At 52.4% G+C, this 18,150-nt stretch overlaps 1 protein-coding gene across 5 annotated transcripts in view; it reads left to right on the top strand.

Moving 5' to 3' along the window:
* PTPRS (protein tyrosine phosphatase receptor type S) overlaps positions 1-18,150 on the top strand; it is a 109,985-nt gene that overhangs the window by 66,394 nt on the left and 25,441 nt on the right. For all 5 annotated transcript variants that reach the window (XM_065917980.1, XM_065917978.1, XM_065917981.1 and 2 more), the window contains exons 7-10: positions 9,408-9,677; positions 10,545-11,126; positions 12,119-12,252; positions 12,512-12,656. In XM_065917980.1, coding sequence (XP_065774052.1) covers positions 9,408-9,677; positions 10,545-11,126; positions 12,119-12,252; positions 12,512-12,656 — 1,131 coding nt within the window. The remainder of the gene's footprint in view (positions 1-9,407; positions 9,678-10,544; positions 11,127-12,118; positions 12,253-12,511; positions 12,657-18,150) is intronic.

The following is an 18,150-nucleotide window of genomic DNA, read 5'->3' on the forward strand; positions in this document are numbered from 1 at the left end:
CTTTCTTTAGGGGGTCCGGCCTCCGTCCTTTGCCTGGGCCTCAGACGCTCCAAAATTGAATTAAAAAATTTGTGGAAGGCAAATGTAGATCGTGTATGTCAAGGAAAGACGAAAAGGTCGTTGCTGTTCTTTTTGTTTTTTAATTTTAATTTTTTTTTTGGTTTAAAGAAAAAAATCAACAAACTATTGCAGCTTTTAGCCTTGGGAAGTCCTCTTTTTACTCTCTGTATCTCCCCTATTTTTTCTCTTCTCCCCATGTCATTGTGTTCTGCATCAAACCCCCTTTACATCCCTCAGAGCTTCGAGAAGGTTGGTGTGTTTTTTTCTTTTTTACTTTCTTTACCCACATTTTTACATTCTGAAAGTCACACACACACACACACACACACACACACACACACACATACACACATGAAAACGCACACAGACAGGAACACGGACACACGCAGACATGCACACAGAAAATGATAGAAAAATGACAGAATGCAAATAATGAGCTGAAAGCTAACAAAACAAAAAACCGCCAAGCGAGAGCCAAAAAAAAAACCCAGAAAGACACGAAAATCTCAGCCGCGCCCAGCCCGGCCTAGGGCCGGCCGCACACATGCGATGCTTGCATTGTGGTCGCCTATATGCATCCTTTGGTAATGTTGTTGCTAAGTTTTTTGCACTCCTCGTCGTCATGGTAACTTGGGCCTGATGCATGCTGGGAGAATGTAAAAATTTCTCTGCATGCCACTCTTGTCGATTCGGTTTGGTGAATTCCCAACGCCTTCTGTTGGAGTGTTTCTCGTCTTCCGTTCCGTTTTTCTCCTTTGGTTCCCTTTGTTTGTTTTTTTTTTCTTTCTTTCTTTCTTCTTTTTATTCAGTTATTAGTTTTTTGTTTCATTTTGGGGGAAAAAACCGATCAGTTCGTTTTTTTTTCCCCCTCCCAGCCCCTTTACCCCGCTCCCTCCCCCCATCAAAGCGTTTGGTCTTTGGGTCTGTCTTGTGTTTCTGTGCTCTTTGGTTTCAATTTCTTGGGCTGAGCTGTTGTGTGGTTGTTCTCCAAACGCATTGTGATTTAAAAGCCAGTGTTCCTGTCCCAACTCCCATCCAGGAGGGCGGAAGGGGTCCCACAGCTGGGATGCTGGGGCAGAAAGTGACCACCCAGGCCCAAGAGCACAAAGGAGGTGGCTTAGACAGATGGTGGGAGGTCAGAGCTTGGGTGAGGTGTGTGAGGAGAGAAGCCCAGTTTGTCCGACCTGACTGGACACCTGCGTCTCTCACCCAGAGCTGATGCCTCAGCGCTTCAGGGCGGCCATGTTGGAAGGGGGCTTAAGCAGGCACATTCCCTTCCTTCTGCCTCAGTATGAGACCACCTCCCACCTTCCCAGACAACCCAGAAACAGGCATTGGAAGCACAGCTGAATGGACAGCTGGCATGTTGAGTTCTTGTTCAGTAGACCAACATGTCTAAATATGAGGAGTAGCCCCCTATAAATGGACCATCCTCCCAAAATGATGCATGCTTGGCACATAGTCAGTGCTCAGAATGATAGCTGTTGTGATGACTTTTTGCATCCTGACTGGGTACCAATATGGGTCCACCCATTGGAAAATGTAGCATGATAGTCTTTAGCCAACTACTTGGCCAGTCACTCTGCCCTAGTGCTATGCCTCCGCCTCACAGATGATGTTGGCTGCTTCCCTCACCACCTCCCAGATTCTCAGCCTAGTCACAGGCATCTTTGGTCCAGCAATGCAGCATGGTCACTTTCTGAGTACCTAAGCATCAGAACTGTGGAATTCTGGAGAAAACCCTGGGGAACTTTGGGCACAGCCCCTCCCTCCCTCTCTCTGCCTCCCTAGCTCTCCCTCTGCCTCTCTCCCTCTCCCTCTCTCTCTCTCTCTCTCTCTCTCTCTCTCTCTCTCTCAGCTCTCCTTCTGTCTGTTTCTCTCACTTTTGAAACCTTTGGAGACGCTCGCTCCCATCTCCTCTTCCCTCCCTGAGGAAAGGCAAACCTTTGAGAGCCCCAAGCCCCCTATAAAAGATCTATTTAGATTTATAGCCACTAGCTCCCAGCTGACTACCCAACATAGATGACAGTTGAGAGCTGAGACCAGCCTGTTTGGGGTAACCTCTCCCTTGTCCCTCACCTGCCTTCTCTAAACTCAAAATCATTAAGTTCAGGGCCGAGTTGGCAAAAAGATTTTAGATGCAATAATAGGAGATTTATTTTTCCTGTCTCCTTTTGAATCCAGAGTAAGAGCTGCCAGGCAGAACTCTCCAAAAGATGTAGGAAAGAGGTCTCTCAGCTCCTTAATGAAAGCTGGGTTCCAGTCAATGGAAACTGAGAGGTGGCTGAGGGTCTCTGAAGACCACTTGGACTTTGGGGGCAGTATAGACTAGTGATGAGAGCACAGACTTTGGACTTGAGACCCAGATTCAAGTCCTGCCTCTACCCCTCCTTGGCTGTATGACCTTGGGCTGGTCACCTGGTTGCTTGGAGTCCCTATTTTCTCATCTGAACAATAGGAAGAAGCATCAGTACGCCAAGCTCACAGGATAGTTGGGAGGAGTCCATGAAGGAAATTCATATTCATCTGTCTGGTGCCTTGTGTCATGTGTGGCACATAAGAAATCACAAGGGAGATTGTAAAAATAGGGAAATAAAGTTCAAATAAATGGTTTGGGCAAGTCATTTCCCTTTGGGGGCCTCAGTTTCCCATCATTTATTTCACAGATAGGGCTTTTGAATAAGATGGCTTACGGGAAACTGCCTCGGGAAGAATTGAAGGGCAAAAATTAATTCATTTGCTCAGAGCTCAAGTTTTGCTAATGCTTTTCAGAGCTCAGCCCATGGTCTCATTTTTTCCTGGCTCCAGCCTCAATCCCATGAGATCAGTGGTCTCCCCAGATTCACATCTTTCCCCTTACTCCCTGTCACTCCCACAGGAAGTTCCGTGGCCAGAGTGTCAAAAGGGGGCAAAGAAAATAAAAGGAGGGAGTGCCAGTGACCCAGTTTGGGTGTTAGGCTCCCCTTGCAGATACATACCAGCTCAGCAGAAGAGAAGAGCACCTAGCATGTTCTGCCCTGAAAGCTATAAGCGTTTACACTGTTGCCAGAGCAACCATTCCTGGGAATTAGTTGCAAGGAATCCCCACCTTCAACCTAACTCTTCCTTCAATTCACAGTCTCCAGCTTCTACTGACCCTGGGTGATCCAGGGGGTGAAGTATTCAGATTTACCCTTCTCCTGAAGTCAATTGCTGAGATTCAAAGGACCCAAAGTCAAAGCCAGGTCCATTTTTTTTAAAATGCAGCTGGCAGCTCTAATCCCAGAACTTCCCTAAGGAAGGCTGGCAGCTCTAATCCCAGAACTTCCCTAAGGAAGATGTAACTCAGAATTACATTCTCCCTGGCTGTTAATTTTCTTAAAAAGCATCAGCCTTTAGGGTGAGAATGAGTGGCTGAAGATGGTGTCTTTACCATTTGGTCTAGCAACATAGCATCATTGAACCCTGGTGCAGAGGACCCAGTGAAATGGTGTGCCACCCACCTGATGACACAGGAAGATACTAGAGCTAGAGACGTGGGAGAGAACCTTCCACCTCCAAGGGACTTAGGATGTTGTCAGGATTTTAGAAGGAGCCTGATGGGGATAACTTAATGCTAGTTCTCAAATGCTGAACTAAGAGATCAGGACTCAGTATCTGATGCCAGAGGGAGCTCTAGATTGCCCCAGTTTCCAGGTGTTCTTCAGAACCCTTTATCTGCAAACCATCCCCAGGCCTCTTCAGATCAATTCACAGCATGGCATTTTGTGGGGCAAATTGTTTTTAAAATTAAATCTCTGGCATTCAAGCCATATAATTGGTAGATATGATCTCCAGGTGTTCCCCTTTCCCCCCTAGCAGCCCCCAGACAGGAGTAGATAGATATTGGGCCTGGAATCACCCCTTCCCATGACCTCCTGTATCTCCATGAAGACTACCACTGGGGAATGTTGGCAAGCTCCCCCAGTTCCTGCTGGTCACACCTGGCCATGCCCCCCCACCTCATCCTCCACCCCCCCAAAGTCCCTGACATGACCTTAGTGGTAGGCAGTGGCAGATCAGAACCCAGCCCTTCTCATCCCACCGTCACCCCGAGGGGAGAGGGGCTCCAGGGGTGGGGAGGCAGGCTTCTTCTGTTCGGGCATGGTGGATGGGGGCGGGGGCGGGGCCGTTCCGCAGGAACACTGAGCTCTAGACACCTCTCGCCTGCTGCCTGCCTCACACCCTTTGCATTGCTGTTTCCTCTGTTTTTTGGGGGTGAGGGATACATTAGATTACACCTCGTCATTCAGAGAGCCCTGTGTCTCCAGCGGCCGCAGCGAGGGGGCAAGGGGAGTCAGTCAATTGGCAAGACACCGTGCCCCTTTTTGCTAGAACTGGGGAAAAAAAAAAAAAAGAATATTGGGAGACAGTACCAAAAAAAAAAAAAAACCCAATAAAAGAGTATCTGTAGGGCAGTAAAATGTCCAGTTTAAAAGGCCGCTGGTCAGCCTGTGGGCCGGGAGTCCAGCCAGGTCCCTCCAGGCCTTGCACTATCTGAGCAGCAGAGGGAGCTGGCAGTGGGAGAGGGGAGGCAGGATGGCACGGGAGGGGAAGAAAGATCACAGGGCAGACCATGGAGTGGTACCCACCCTCCCTGGGCCACGGGCTGGGGTTCAATGGAGGGGCTTTGGAGTTAGGCCTCGGACGCCCCTCCCCCTCCCCTGACAGGTGTAATCTAAGCCTGAGTAAACCCCATGGAGGCTGCAGAACTTCTTGGCACCTTCCCCACCCTTCCCCGTCCTCATTTTGGAGTCCGGAGGAGCACCCAGCAGCTTCTCCCACCCCAAAATGCCCAGCAGAGCCCCCCGCCCCCACCCCACCCCCTCGGAGCTGCGGCTTGCTGACTCGTTGAGATGTCTGACACTGTTGAGTTCCCTACCCAGTGCTTCAATCAGATCACCTCACTTTTGAGTTTCCCCCCCCTCACCCTTCCCATCCCCTTCTCCCCTGAACCCCACCTCCCGCCCCCACCCCTACTTTTTTTGGTTTTTGAGTTTCTGCCTCTTCCTGCCTGGGGGAGGGGTCGTCTCCCGGTTGCTTTGATGGTTTTTGAGTTGTTTTTCCATGTGAATCGGGGTTTGAAGCGACCCATCCCCTCAACCCGCCACCCCCCCACCACCGCCCACCCTCCTGATCCCCGCACCCACACGGGTCCCCCCCACTGGGACCCCCCCGGCTACTCGGTGACGAGAAGAGCTGGAAACAAGAACCAGCTGGAGCGTGCTGAGGACCAAGGCTGGTGTGGTCCCCTTATAACCTGCCTGGACCCTCCACTCAGGTCGGTAATTGGGGGCGGGGGTCCCGCGGGGCCACTCTGTCCCGTGGGTTCCGCGCCCACCTTACTCTCTAACCTGCACCTCAAGCTTGCAGCCAGGGGTGGAAAAATGATGTGGGTGGGAGTCAGCACCAAACTGGGCAGAACACAGCGTCAGCCACCCGCCCTTGCCAACTGGGAGGATACCCAGAGGCCTTATGAGGACCCCCCCGTGGCGGGGGGGTTAAGCCACCTAGTGCTCATGGGCACAGTCCTCCCCTAAGTCATGGCAAACCAGCCCTCTTCTTGCAGCACACCCTTAGAAACCAACGGGGTAGGCGAGAAAGCAAGTGGGCAAAGTGTCTTAGGTGTCAGCCTTTACAGCATATTGGCAGATCCATTTAATTGATGGCTGCCGGCCATGCTGGGGATTTGTGAGCACCAAAATTACATTTGTTGATAAATGCCCTCCCACACTTAACTGACTTATAATTAACAACCCTGTGTGGCAAGTCTTTTACATGTTCAAGATGTTTGCCTTGTGTCTACTTCAGAAATGTGTTAGAGGTACCTTCCAAATTATGACACTCCTAAAGGAAGGTATTTTAAGATAAGATCAGACGTGAGCAGGGTCTTTGGGGTGTGATGTTGAGTTTTACACAGGGATAAATCTGGCTCCTATTTAATCTTTAAATCCTAAAGCTAGCTCTTACTCCCTTTAATGTTTCAGTAATCCCTTTTGGTATAAACCTTTTACTGATGGCTCCTGGACATTTATTTTGTTGGCTGCTGGATATTATTCAGCTAGTGATTATTTAGTTGACAGATGTATATAGGTGAGGTACTTTTGCCCTTTTTGGTATCCCCAGAGGGTAAGGATATAAGTGTGAAAGAACCAAGAAGGGACATGTGGCTATATAATTCTTGCTAATTATCATGGTAAGAGAAGGCTCACTTTATCTAGGAGGTAGGGATCAGGCATACCAGGCTTTGAGCTCTGGCCCTATCACTTCCTTTCTTTGTGTCTTCCAGTTAGCCCTGGTTCCTCTCTGGGACTCCACTGCCTCATCCACAAAATGGGTACAAGGTCATTGGCCTCTCAGTTGGGAGGGATTCAATAGATATTCTTCCTATTGCTTTCTTTAAAAAACAAAAAATTCTGATTCATGCTGAAACCTCCTTAATGTTAAGCATCTCATTGATCTTTCCAGCACCCTGGAAGACCAGAGGGAACTTCACCAGCCTCATGCCCAGGCTGAGCACCTACTATGTGCTGGGCACTGCCCCAGTCAGCTTAATGACCTCAGCGTATCACTGATGGCCTCCATTTCACAGAGGAGGAAACTGAGGCTCCCAGAGGATGAGGGGCCCTTCCCAAGGCCACAGGGCTATGCAATCTCATCAGCCCCCCACCCCAGCCTGGGCAGGTTTTCCTGAGGTCTTGAGGGGAGCACCTTGAACTGCATGATGAGACTGATGTAGTCTCCGTTTGTTCTGCTCTGAACAAGCAGCAGGGAGAGTATCACTGAGAAGTGGGGCTCCCTGTGGCTGGGTGGTTTGGTTCCGAAGGTTCTTTTGCTGTGAGACTCTCACCACTGAGGCTGCCTTGAGCCTCTGCCAGGGCCCTTCGGTGCTGGGTGGGGAGGCCAGATGCTGTGTTCTGCCAGGGTTGGGGGGTACCTCCCTGGGGAAGCCACAGCCCTCCTCCTTTCAGACCCCGATTTTCAGCCCCACACCCATTCCATGTTTTTTTTTTTTTCCTTGCTTTTTGGGTATTTTGTTTTAGAGGGTTTTTGTTTGGTGTTGTGAATTATCCCCCCCCACCCCACTTTGGTTTTGCATTTGTTTCTCCTGGTTTTGTTTTGGACGTCAGTGCCGTTTTCTGTCCTTGATTAATTAGCTCCCCCACGCTCATCCCCCATCGTGTTCCGTTTCCATGACAACGCAGCGTTTGGGCATCCCACTCGTGCCTCGCTGTGGATGCCGGCGGCTGGCCTGGACCGCGTCCGCTGGCTGGCCGGACCCCCCATTCTCCCAACTCCCCCCGCCCTCCTTCCAGCCCTGCCAGAAAGCTGCCCCCCCCTCCATCTCAGCGCCCTACCCCGCCACCCCTCATTCCCCAGTCTGTCTGCATGGCCCCTCTGTCTCCCGTCCCTGCCCCTCCCCCCATTCCTCTCCTCTGCTGACACCTTCCAGCTCCTCCATCCTGTCTCCAACGTGACTCTGGACTTTTCGTGGGGCTTCTTTTTCTGAAGCGCTGCCAGTTTTCTTGGTCCTCCCTCCCGCCCCCACGGAGCTCCCCTTCTTCTTCACTTCCTGCTGGAATTCAGGGAACAAGGCTTGCAATTTTTCAGCTTGGAACCCATGCCAAGAGAGAGGAAACGGGGCTGCCTCCCTTTGCCCCTGGAGCCCCCTCCTCTGTAGGACAGGCCAGGCCCCTCCACCACGAGCACCCCAGTTTCATGTGAAAGTTACTTTGTGGTCCTGTTTAGCCTTGCTGAGCCTCCAGGCGGTCATCCCTACAGTTTGAGACAAGATTCCTTGACCTGCCTGAAGCTGGGGGGCATGTCCATGTGGTTTCCTGAAGCCAGGGACAACCTTGATCTGGCTAGAAGGGTTTACCAGTTGGCCCAAGTCCTTTCCCCCACAGAGCAACATTTCCCATGGGGCAGCTGTGCCCCTTGGCACTTTAGATGCCCATTAGTGCCTATCCCTTCTTTCCCTGCACACCCAACCCAGAAACCCATCCAGCTTCCGAAAATGGAGCCCCCCGAAATGCATCCTGCCGCCTTCATGGTCTGCGAGATGGGGACAGAAGGCTGCATTCGCTTTCCCGCTAAGAAATGCACAGGACATGTCCCTGTTTCTCAGCGTTCAAGTTCATTCCCTCGTTTATGATTATGATTATTATTAATATCCTACTTATTATTCTGCCAGGGCTGTGATGTGACAATGTGACGTGTCACATTGGGTCACATCCGCTAGAATTAATATGCAGCATTGAAGTGGGTCCCTTCCCCCTCCTTTCTCTCTCTCTCTCCCTCCCTGTCTGTTCTGTTTTCTCTCTTTCTCTCTTCTCTCTGATTCCCCCCATGACTGTGCACTAAAGGCCCCTGAGATCTAGGCCTCTTTGCATTAACCTTCTCTCTTTTCCACTTTCTGCCTTTTCCTTCCTCTCTCTCTCTCTGTCTCTTTCTCTTTCAACCTCTCTCAACCAACCAACCTATTTTGCATGCTGTTTGTGATTCTGAGAGCTGCATCTATCAATGGAAACTTGTCAGATCCGACAGAAGCTTTTAGAAGGGTTTCTATACCCCAAAACCACAAAAATTTCATTAGAGTTTCTCATCTTTTCCTGGAGGGCCCCCCTGGGGAAGTGGGCGGGGACCCCGGGTCACCAGAGCCAGTGGGGATGGGAGGGCCCAACATCCTGGCCCCCTCTGCCTGCTGTTCCCAACTCTTCCCATGACCTCCTGTGCCCTCGCCCCTCCCATCTGACCTTCCCAGAGCATCCCCCCTCCCCTGGCCCCCACAGCCCCAATCTTCTGAAGTTCCTCTGAGCCGGCAGAGGGGCTGCTCCCTGAAGCCACATCTGTCAGCAAAGATGAGAAACCACTGATAAATTTTTGTGTTCTAACTGTGCTGTGGACCAGCCACTTTGGTCTCTGAAACCCTGTTGCTATGGAATAATGCTTCATGTCTCTTTTATTATATATCGATCTCTCTATATATATATTGTTTGTGAAATTACCTTCCTTTGAAGTTTTGGTTTCTTTGTGTTGGAATTTGGTTTTTTAATTTGTTTCTTTTTTTGTTGTTGTTATTTTCTTTCATTTGGAAGAAAACAAATTTTGACTGGGGGGAAGGAAACAGCCCTGTTTATATTTAAATTGTTTTCCACTTTTTTTTTTCCTTTTTCCTTTCTCCTTTCTTTCCTTCTTCCTTTCTTTCCTTCCTCCTGCTTTTCTTTCTTTCCTCCTCTGCATTCCGTCTCCCCATCCCCCCCAACCCCGTGCATCTCCCTCCCACCCCCACCCCACCCCCGCATCCCCCGCCCACCCCACTCCCCCAGTCCGCCGCGTGGCGCCACGGTTCTCCATCTTGCCCATGAGCCACGAGATCATGCCAGGTGGCAACGTGAACATCACCTGCGTGGCCGTGGGCTCACCCATGCCATACGTCAAGTGGATGCAGGGGGCCGAGGACCTGACGCCCGAGGATGACATGCCTGTGGGCCGGAACGTGCTGGAACTCACAGACGTGAAGGACTCTGCCAACTACACATGCGTGGCCATGTCCAGCCTGGGCGTCATCGAGGCCGTGGCCCAGATCACAGTGAAATGTAAGCAGGGGCCATGGGGGAGGCAAGTCATCCCTGTACCTCAGGTGCAGGTGGGGCATGATGGTGGAAGAACTTCTGAGTTACTCTTCTGGCTTCAGTCACTTCTGGCTGGGAACAGGACAGTCAACAGATATTTACTGATGACAAATTTTTGTAGGCCTGGCCCCATGGAATGAGACCCAGTCTTGTTCTACGGAACTCCCAGTCCAAAGTGGGTGATACCATGTAGCCTGGCAGTTATGATGCAGGCTGATGAGGGCAGTGATGGGGCCACGGAGCACCACTCAGACCCCCAGAATAAAGGTGCCGATTCCCAGGAAAGCTAAATAAGGGGAAGACTAAAAGTTGAACAGGAATGAGCCAAAACAGATGGGGAACATATCTAAGAAAAGGAAACAGCCTGTGCAAAACTCAGAGAGATGGAGCACTGGGGACTAGGGAGGGATTACTGACTCTCTTGATGTCTCAAGTTTGTGGTGAAACTCAGAGGAGGATGCCCCCAGATATTTTTTCTAGCTTTGGAACAGGGGCCAGCAGATTACAGCCCATGGACTGAATCTGGCCCTCCACTTGTTTTTATAAATAAAGTTTTATTGACACCTGCCCGTTTGCTCACAACTGGCATGTGGCAGCTTTGGGCTGCCTGAAAGAGCTGAGTAATTCTTAGCACAGAAGCAGCCACCAGCAATACATAAGCCGTATACCTTGCCAATACTTGCTATAGATGGTAGGCTAGGGGTCATTAAGACAGGGGTTACCACCAAAGAAATGATGGCTCTGAGAGGGCAGTCATGTGACTAAAAGTTACACAGCCTTGAGGGTTCACAGCCAGTATGCCTGACATGTGACCTTGCCTCCCACCCACAGCTCTCCCCAAAGCCCCTGGGACTCCCGTGGTGACAGAGAACACAGCCACTAGCATCACCATCACGTGGGACTCAGGCAACCCAGACCCTGTGTCCTACTACGTCATCGAATATAAATCCAAGAGCCAGGACGGGCCGTACCAGATCAAAGAGGACATCACCACCACGCGTTACAGCATCGGTGGTCTGAGCCCCAACTCTGAGTACGAGATCTGGGTGTCGGCCGTCAACTCCATCGGCCAGGGTCCGCCCAGCGAGTCGGTGGTCACCCGCACCGGCGAGCAGGCCCCCGCCAGTGCGCCGAGGAACGTGCAGGCCCGCATGCTCAGTGCCACCACCATGATCATCCAGTGGGAGGAGCCGGTGGAACCCAATGGCCTGATCCGGGGCTACCGGATCTATTACACCATGGAACCCGAGCACCCCGTGGGCAACTGGCAGAAGCACAACGTGGACGACAGCCTGCTGACCACCGTGGGCAGCCTTCTGGAGGACGAAACGTACACAGTGCGCGTGCTGGCCTTCACCTCCGTGGGCGACGGGCCCCTCTCGGACCCTATCCAGGTCAAGACTCAGCAGGGAGGTGAGTTGCCCACGTGATTCATGGCTTCTGGGGGATGGGAGGACAGAAGGATTTGGGACCCAAACCCCACCAGGCAGTAGGAGGCGGCCATGTGGTGATGTGCCTCGGAACGCACAGAGGGGGCCATCTTACCTGAAAGCCACCACGTGGTTTATTTGGCCTTTTTCAAGTATTTTCATGCTAGCGTCACAATGCAGGAGGGTGTCCTAGAAAACCCAGATTTCTGGCTACCCTCGGGAAAGCCGATCTGGCAAGCCCACACACAGGGCTACAGTTGGTATCGATGCATCTGAGAAAAGGGGTGTGGCCTCCGCCGGCCTCCCTCTCCTTTGTTATGCCCCTCCTCCATCCATCTCTGAGTTTGGGAATGTGGGTTTGCTGCTCTCACTAGAGGGATCCATGCCCACTGGATCACTGAAATAACAGAAAGTATGTTAACCCAAAGTCCCGAAGGCAGGTCTCTCACAGTGCAGGCGAAGGACTGGGTGTGGAACATGTAGGTGCATGGGCCCCAGCTCTCTATGGGTTTCTGGGCTTGGGAACCTCGAGTCCAGGAAGAGTCAAGCTACTGCTCTAGCAAAGGGAAAGCAGGTTTGGAATTCTGCTGCCGTAGAGCAGACACAGGGTGGATCTATATTTACAGTTATGGGCCCCACCATTGAGGGGAGAGGGTGGATGCTGGGGTGCGATGTAAAGGGGGTTTTTAAAAAATGTTTTCCCATTGGCAGCAGAGAGGATGGGGGAGTTGGGGCGGGCAGCTGACAACAACAGGCCACAGGAGTGTGTCCCTGGAAAAAAAAGAGAATTGAGAACAATGGAGAACATTGTGGGAGCATCCAGAACCTCATAACCCTTCTTTTTAGGGCAGTGCTAAGCTTTAGGGAGCTCTTTTGGGGGAGAATGGGAACCTCAAAGGTTGGCTACCCAATGCTGGTAGACCCCCTCCCCAGCCTCTCCTCGATGATACCAGCCCTCTCGCCTCTCACCCGCAGTGCCCGGCCAGCCCATGAACTTCCGGGCTGAGGCTAAGTCAGAGACGAGCATCGGGCTCTCCTGGAGCCCCCCACGTCAGGAGAGCATCATCAAATACGAGCTCCTCTACCGGGAAGGCGACCACGGCAGAGAGGTACGTGGGTGGCGTGGGGGAGGGGATGGCACTCGCCCCCTCTCCCCTCCCCAAGCATCAGCTCTGGGCAGCTCTCCTGCCTTGCCGACTCGGTACCTGAGTATCTCTCTTCTTCCTTCTCTTTGCCCCTGGCCCTTGCTAACTTTTCCACCTCTCTTTTCTCCATCTCCATCACTCTGTGGGTCTGTGTCTGTCTGTCTGTCTGTGTCTCGCTCTCGCTCTCGCTCCATCCGGGTCTCTCTCCTCGCCCCTCCCCCAGGTCGCGAGGACCTTCGACCCGGCCACTGCCTTCGTGGTGGATGACCTGAAACCCAACACGGAGTACGCCTTTCGCCTGGCGGCGCGCTCCCCACAGGGCCTGGGCGCCTTCACCTCGGTGGTGCGGCAGCGCACGCTGCAGTCCAGTAGGTGTCTCTCGGACCCCGCCCTGACCTGCGGGGGGGACCTGGCCGGCGCCTGTGCACTGACCCGGGCGGGGCCTGAGCAAGGGTGGGGGGCGCCTTGGCCCATCCCACCTGCTCCTCCACCTCCGGCGCACGAGAATCCTTGCTGAGCCCCAGTTCCCCCGCCACTGCAGTGTGGGGCTCGTCTGTGGACCCTCCAGACCCCAGTTTCTCTGTCTCCCCTGGGGACAGTCATGGCCGGTTTGACTGATGGCACCTTCTCTCTCCGCTGTCTCTCCTGGGCTTGGGGCTTGTGGAATAATGGCCACACTGCGCCCATTTCACAGGCATTTGGAGGGGTCCATGAGACAGTCACAGCGTGCACCCCATCCTTCCCAGAGAGCAGAGGATACAGAGAAGACCCCACCTCCCCAAATGGCCCTTCTTGGCCCCCAAATAGGGGTCCTCATTGGCGGGGGCCAGGGTGGGAGGAGTCAAAACTGATGCCTGGTCCTGGGGGGAGTGCAAGGTTATCCAAAACATAGGGCTCTGGAATTCCTGGAGTTCTTCGCTGTGCCTGCCCGGCCTCCCTGTTACAGAAAGTCACCTTTTGGACAGAACACTGCAGCTGGCTCTGGGCCACACCGTGGCCCCTGCCACACTCCTCACTCCCTCCCCACCTGCTGAGCTCAGGGCCGAGGCCGGCCCCTCCTCCGCTGCCTCCCTGCCTCCCCCTCCTCCCTCTGCTCCCTCCTCTCTGCTGAGTCTGGCCCAGGTGGCCCCCTCCTTCTCCTCCCCCTGTTCAGTCAGTCACAGGGGTAGCTACCCCAAGCCTGTGTTCCGGCAGCCGCCTTGGTGGTCAAACCTTCAGGCACCCCCTAGGCGCGTGCGCACAGCGGGTCACGGGTCAGTCGAGAGACGGCAACTCCGGCCAGTGTCTGAGCCGCTGGAATCAGGGGCCTCGGAGACAGCACCCTGCCCCTCCTCCGTCAACCCCGGCCCCCTACCCTCCTCCCCGCCCCGCTGGGGCCCAGCCAAGTGCTCCGCAACTCACAGGCGTGTTTGTGCGTGAGGCGATCAGTGAGGGTGTCCTGTGGCTTGGGCAGCCACGTGAGAGGCCGGCACAGGTGCCGCGAAGGTGAGTACACGCTGGTCTCCAGCGAGTTCACAAAAACGGCCCACCCTGCGTGCACCCGCTAGCCTGTGCCCAGTGTGCTGGGCTGTGCAGACAGTCCAGAGCCCAAATTCAGCCCCCTAAACTCTTTAGCCCGCTGCTGCTGCTGAGAGGCACGCCTGTCAAGGACCTGGGGGACCCGGAACCATGCCCCTCCCCCACGCGCATCCACGTGCGCATCCACGCCACCCTGCCCCCTCCCGAGAAGTCACGCAGGTTGGGCCGGATTGTGAAGGAGGCGGCCGCCAAGGTCGTCAAGAAAGCGGTTTGGCCCATCCACACAAACCTCCGGGGCGGCCCAGGGCAGGGAGTGGGGGAGAAGGGACTCCCCACTTTGCACCCCAAGACGGTTGGGGCGCAAGAGAACCGGCAGCCAAGACGCAGGGCCAGGCGTATGCCCCCCCCTCCCCGGGGAGTGCGGGCTTCTTAGGCTGAACTCAAGGGTAGGTGGAGGCCAGACCACTCAGCCGTGGGTCTCCCCAGACACCGTCCCACCTTCCTGCCTCGTCGGCACCAGCCTGGAACTGCAGCGTGCCCACACTGGGGCCGGAGCAGGGCTGCACGCCCCACTTGCGGCCGGAGACCCACCCAGAGCTCGGTCTGGCCTTGTAGATCAGCTCTCCGCCATTCCCTCCCTCGTAAGAAAGTCTTTTAAGTTAGCAGTTGAAGAGTGGAAGGTAGGTAACCAGACTGGGAGTTTTCTGGAAGGCGTCTTTCTTTCTTTTATTATGGTTTTTCTCATCATCATCACCATCATGGTTGTTTCTTCTTTTGTTACGGTTTTGGTTTTGTTTTTCCTCCCCCTTTCTCAGCGAATCCATTCCTTCCAGCACATTCCTCGGTTGTTTTTTCTACTCCTGCCTGACTCCCCCCTCCCCTGGGCACTTTCGGTTGGGGTGGCTGGTCAAGAAATGGGGGAAGGGACCCCAAGGGTTTAGCTCTGGAGGAAGGAACTCCAGTGTTTCTCTTTAAGTGAGTCCAGAGAGTCATTCCGGCTGCAATAAGTCATTTGAGTGGCCTCTGGGGTCTCAGGTGGCCTGATTGATGGCTTTGAGGACAGAGGCCTCTGATTCATCTCTGTGTCCCAGATCTTGGCAGGGGGTGTGCACAGAGTAAGTGGTCTATAAACACACATGATGAATAGTTGGGGCTGGTGAAGGTTCTATGTACCTTGACCTCAAGCAAGGCCAGTGACCTCTCTGAGCTGCGCACGAGGGGAGGCAGACTCTAGAGTCATGGGTATTTGAGGGAGTGTGACTGCAGGCATCCTTAACTGGCCTGAGCTGATAAACACACTGGCTGAGTTCTGAATTCCCAGCTGCAACCAAAACAGCCTGTGGACAGCCGTTCAGCCTGTTTTCAAGTCCTGGCTCTTACCACATGCCCTAAGGGCAGGCCACTTGCCTTTTCTGGGCCTCAGTTTCCTCACCTGTAAAATAGGGCCTGGCACCCAGTGGGTACACAGTCAATGATAATGCCAGGCAACCCGGTGGGCTTTGAAACCCATTTCCTGGGAACGTGGGGTGGGAGTGGAGGGGGGCTACTTCTGGCCACCTAAGGGGTTGTGAGAATTAAATGAGGCACAGTGGGCCACATTTTGAGTCTGTAAAAGGTCTAGGCTGCTAGGCGAGCAGAAAATACTTAGAATGTGAGGTTTATTATTAGTAATGGTCTTAACACAGGGCCTGGCCCCTAGTGGGTGCTAAGCACATGGAGACTATTACTGATATTCCATAAAGCCCTGAACACACACAGTTGGTGCTTAATGTGTGAGAAGTATCACGCATTATTTATTTATTATCTAGTTATATATATATATATATATATGTGTGTGTAGTTATTTATCAAAGCCCTTAACAACCTGCCTGGCACACAGTAGGTGCTCCATAAATGCAGCAGTTATTTTCAATCTAAATATGATTGACAAGGTGCTGGGCCCAGAGTTGGCACTCCATGAATGGAGACTATTAATAGTTTGTTACAGGCCCAACCTGGTCCCAGGTGCACAGTAGGTCCTCGAAACATGGGGGCTACGATGATCACTCTGCAAAACCCTTGGCCCAATGGCTGGCATTAAGTGCTCGATAAATGGCCTGGTCCTGGGCACGTAGTAGGTGCTCAGATGGAAACTACTGTCAGTCTGGAAAGGCCTAGCATGGTGTCAGGCAGTTTTTGCCCCATACATGAAGAGCTGTTGTCTGCAGGTTCTTGGCTCTGTGTGTGTAAACAGTAGGTCTTCAATAAATAAGAACTATACCATTTTTATATAGGGCCATCAACACAGGGCTTGACACATAGTAGGTGTTTAAATTGTGGAGATTATTACTGTTATCCAGTAGTAACAGGGCCTGACACATAGTAGGTGCCTAAGAGATGAGAACTAGGAATGTTCTACAAGGCCCTTCATAGAGTACCTAGCACATAGTAGGTACTAATATGTGGGAACTGTTTTTCTTTCTCCATAAAGGCCTTAGCACAGGGCCTGGCATGCAGTAAGCGCTGCCTAAATGGCAACGGCTGCATTTATCATCAGAGGGCTGTTAAAAGGCCAGCCTGTAGTAGGTGCTCATTAATGAGACATATTGTTGATCAGTAATGGGCTTAGGGTAGCATTAGGTGCACAATAGGGGCTCAGAACAGAAGAACCATGAGTTATTAAAAATCTGGCACACAGTAGGTGCCAAATATGGCACACAGTAAATGCTAAATACGAGCTGTGTTACCTGTAAACCTCTGGCCCTGGGGCCATCACAGTAGGCATCTAATACACAGGGGCTTTTGTTATTACTCTGCATATCCCCCTGGCATGCTAACTGGCACACAGTAGGTACTCAAGACTCAGGCATTGTTTTCTTTGCAAGTGAGGCCAAGGAGTAACCATTGGGGTGCCCTCCAGGGTCTCTGGCAGTACAGGTTTTCAGTAAACCTGTATTACTGTATACCTCCTATTATTAACCTATGAAGCTTTTAGAGACACTCCTAGCACATAGTAGGTGCCCAATAAGTGGGGCTTTTCCTGCTGTTCCCTGGGCACGTAGTAGGTGTTCAGTAAACTATTGGTAACTGCAATTCCATCATTGGTGGTGTGCCAGCATATAAGTAAGTGGAGCTTTTGCTATTCCTCGGGCACAGTACCTGGCACACAGCAGGTGTGCAATAAACATTTTACTCTTATTCTGTAAAGCCCTTGGTATGCTGCTTGGCACATAGTAGGACTTCAATAAGTACATGTTTTAACTGTTGTTGGTGAAACCCTTGGCACTGTGCCTAGAATGTAGTGTGAGCGTGCTAGGTCTCAGTCGGGTTCGACTCTTTGCGACCCCCTGGACTGTAGTCCACCAGGCTCCTCTGTCCATGGGATTTTCCCGGCAAGAATACTGGAGTGGGTTGCCATGCCATCCCCCAGAGGATCTTCCCGACCCAGGGAGAGAACCAGAGTCTCTTATGTCTCCTGTATTAGCAGGCAGGTTCTCTACCACTAGCACCACCTGGGAAGCCCTGCCATAGTAGTGACTGAATTAACAGGGCTTTTATTGCTTTGGCACCTGGCAAGGCAGCTGGCACATAGTGAGTGCCCGGTAAATGAAGCTTTTATTGCTATTCCTTTGTCACAGTGCTCAGCACACAGTGGGTGTTCAGTAGATAAGTACATTTACTGTTACTCTATCCCTGTGCTATGCCTGGCATACAGTAGGTGTTCAGTAAATAAGTACACCTACTTTTAACTCTGCGAAGCCCTTGACATTGTTCCTAGCATGTAGCAGGGGCTCAGTAAATAGATGTTCTTACTGTTACTCTGCAAACCCCTTGGCACTGAGCCTGGCACATAGTAAGTGCCCAATAAATGAAGCTTTCGTTTTTCCACTGGCACAGTCCTCAGCACACAGTAGGCCTTCAATAGATAAGTACCTTTACTGTCATTCCATCCCTGGTGCTCTCCCTGGCACACAGTAGGTGTTGAATAAATAAGTAGAGAGTTGCTGTTATTTTGTGAACGGCAAAGAGTTGGTGCCCAGTAAATGGGGCTTTTATTGCTATGTCACTTGTCACCGTGCCTGGCACATAGTAGGTGCCAGCAAATAGGACTTTCACTGCTGTTGCCCTTGGCCTAGTGCATGGCACACGTGTGTGCTCCATGGGGACTGTGGGTCCCCTCTCCCTAAGACCTACTGTGTGCCAAGCGCAGCCCCTTATGCTGAACACAGCCTTCTTGGCCAGCCCTCCCGACCCCCGGCCCCGCCCGCCCGCCCGCCCATCTCACCTTTGGTTGACACCCACTTCTTTTGGGTTCGACTTTTTTCTTTGGTTTGCTTCTGTTTTGTTTGTTATCATCTTCTTTTT

The sequence above is a fragment of the Muntiacus reevesi genome, chromosome 1 (assembly GCF_963930625.1).
Source record: "Muntiacus reevesi chromosome 1, mMunRee1.1, whole genome shotgun sequence".
NCBI lineage: Eukaryota > Metazoa > Chordata > Mammalia > Artiodactyla > Cervidae > Muntiacus > Muntiacus reevesi.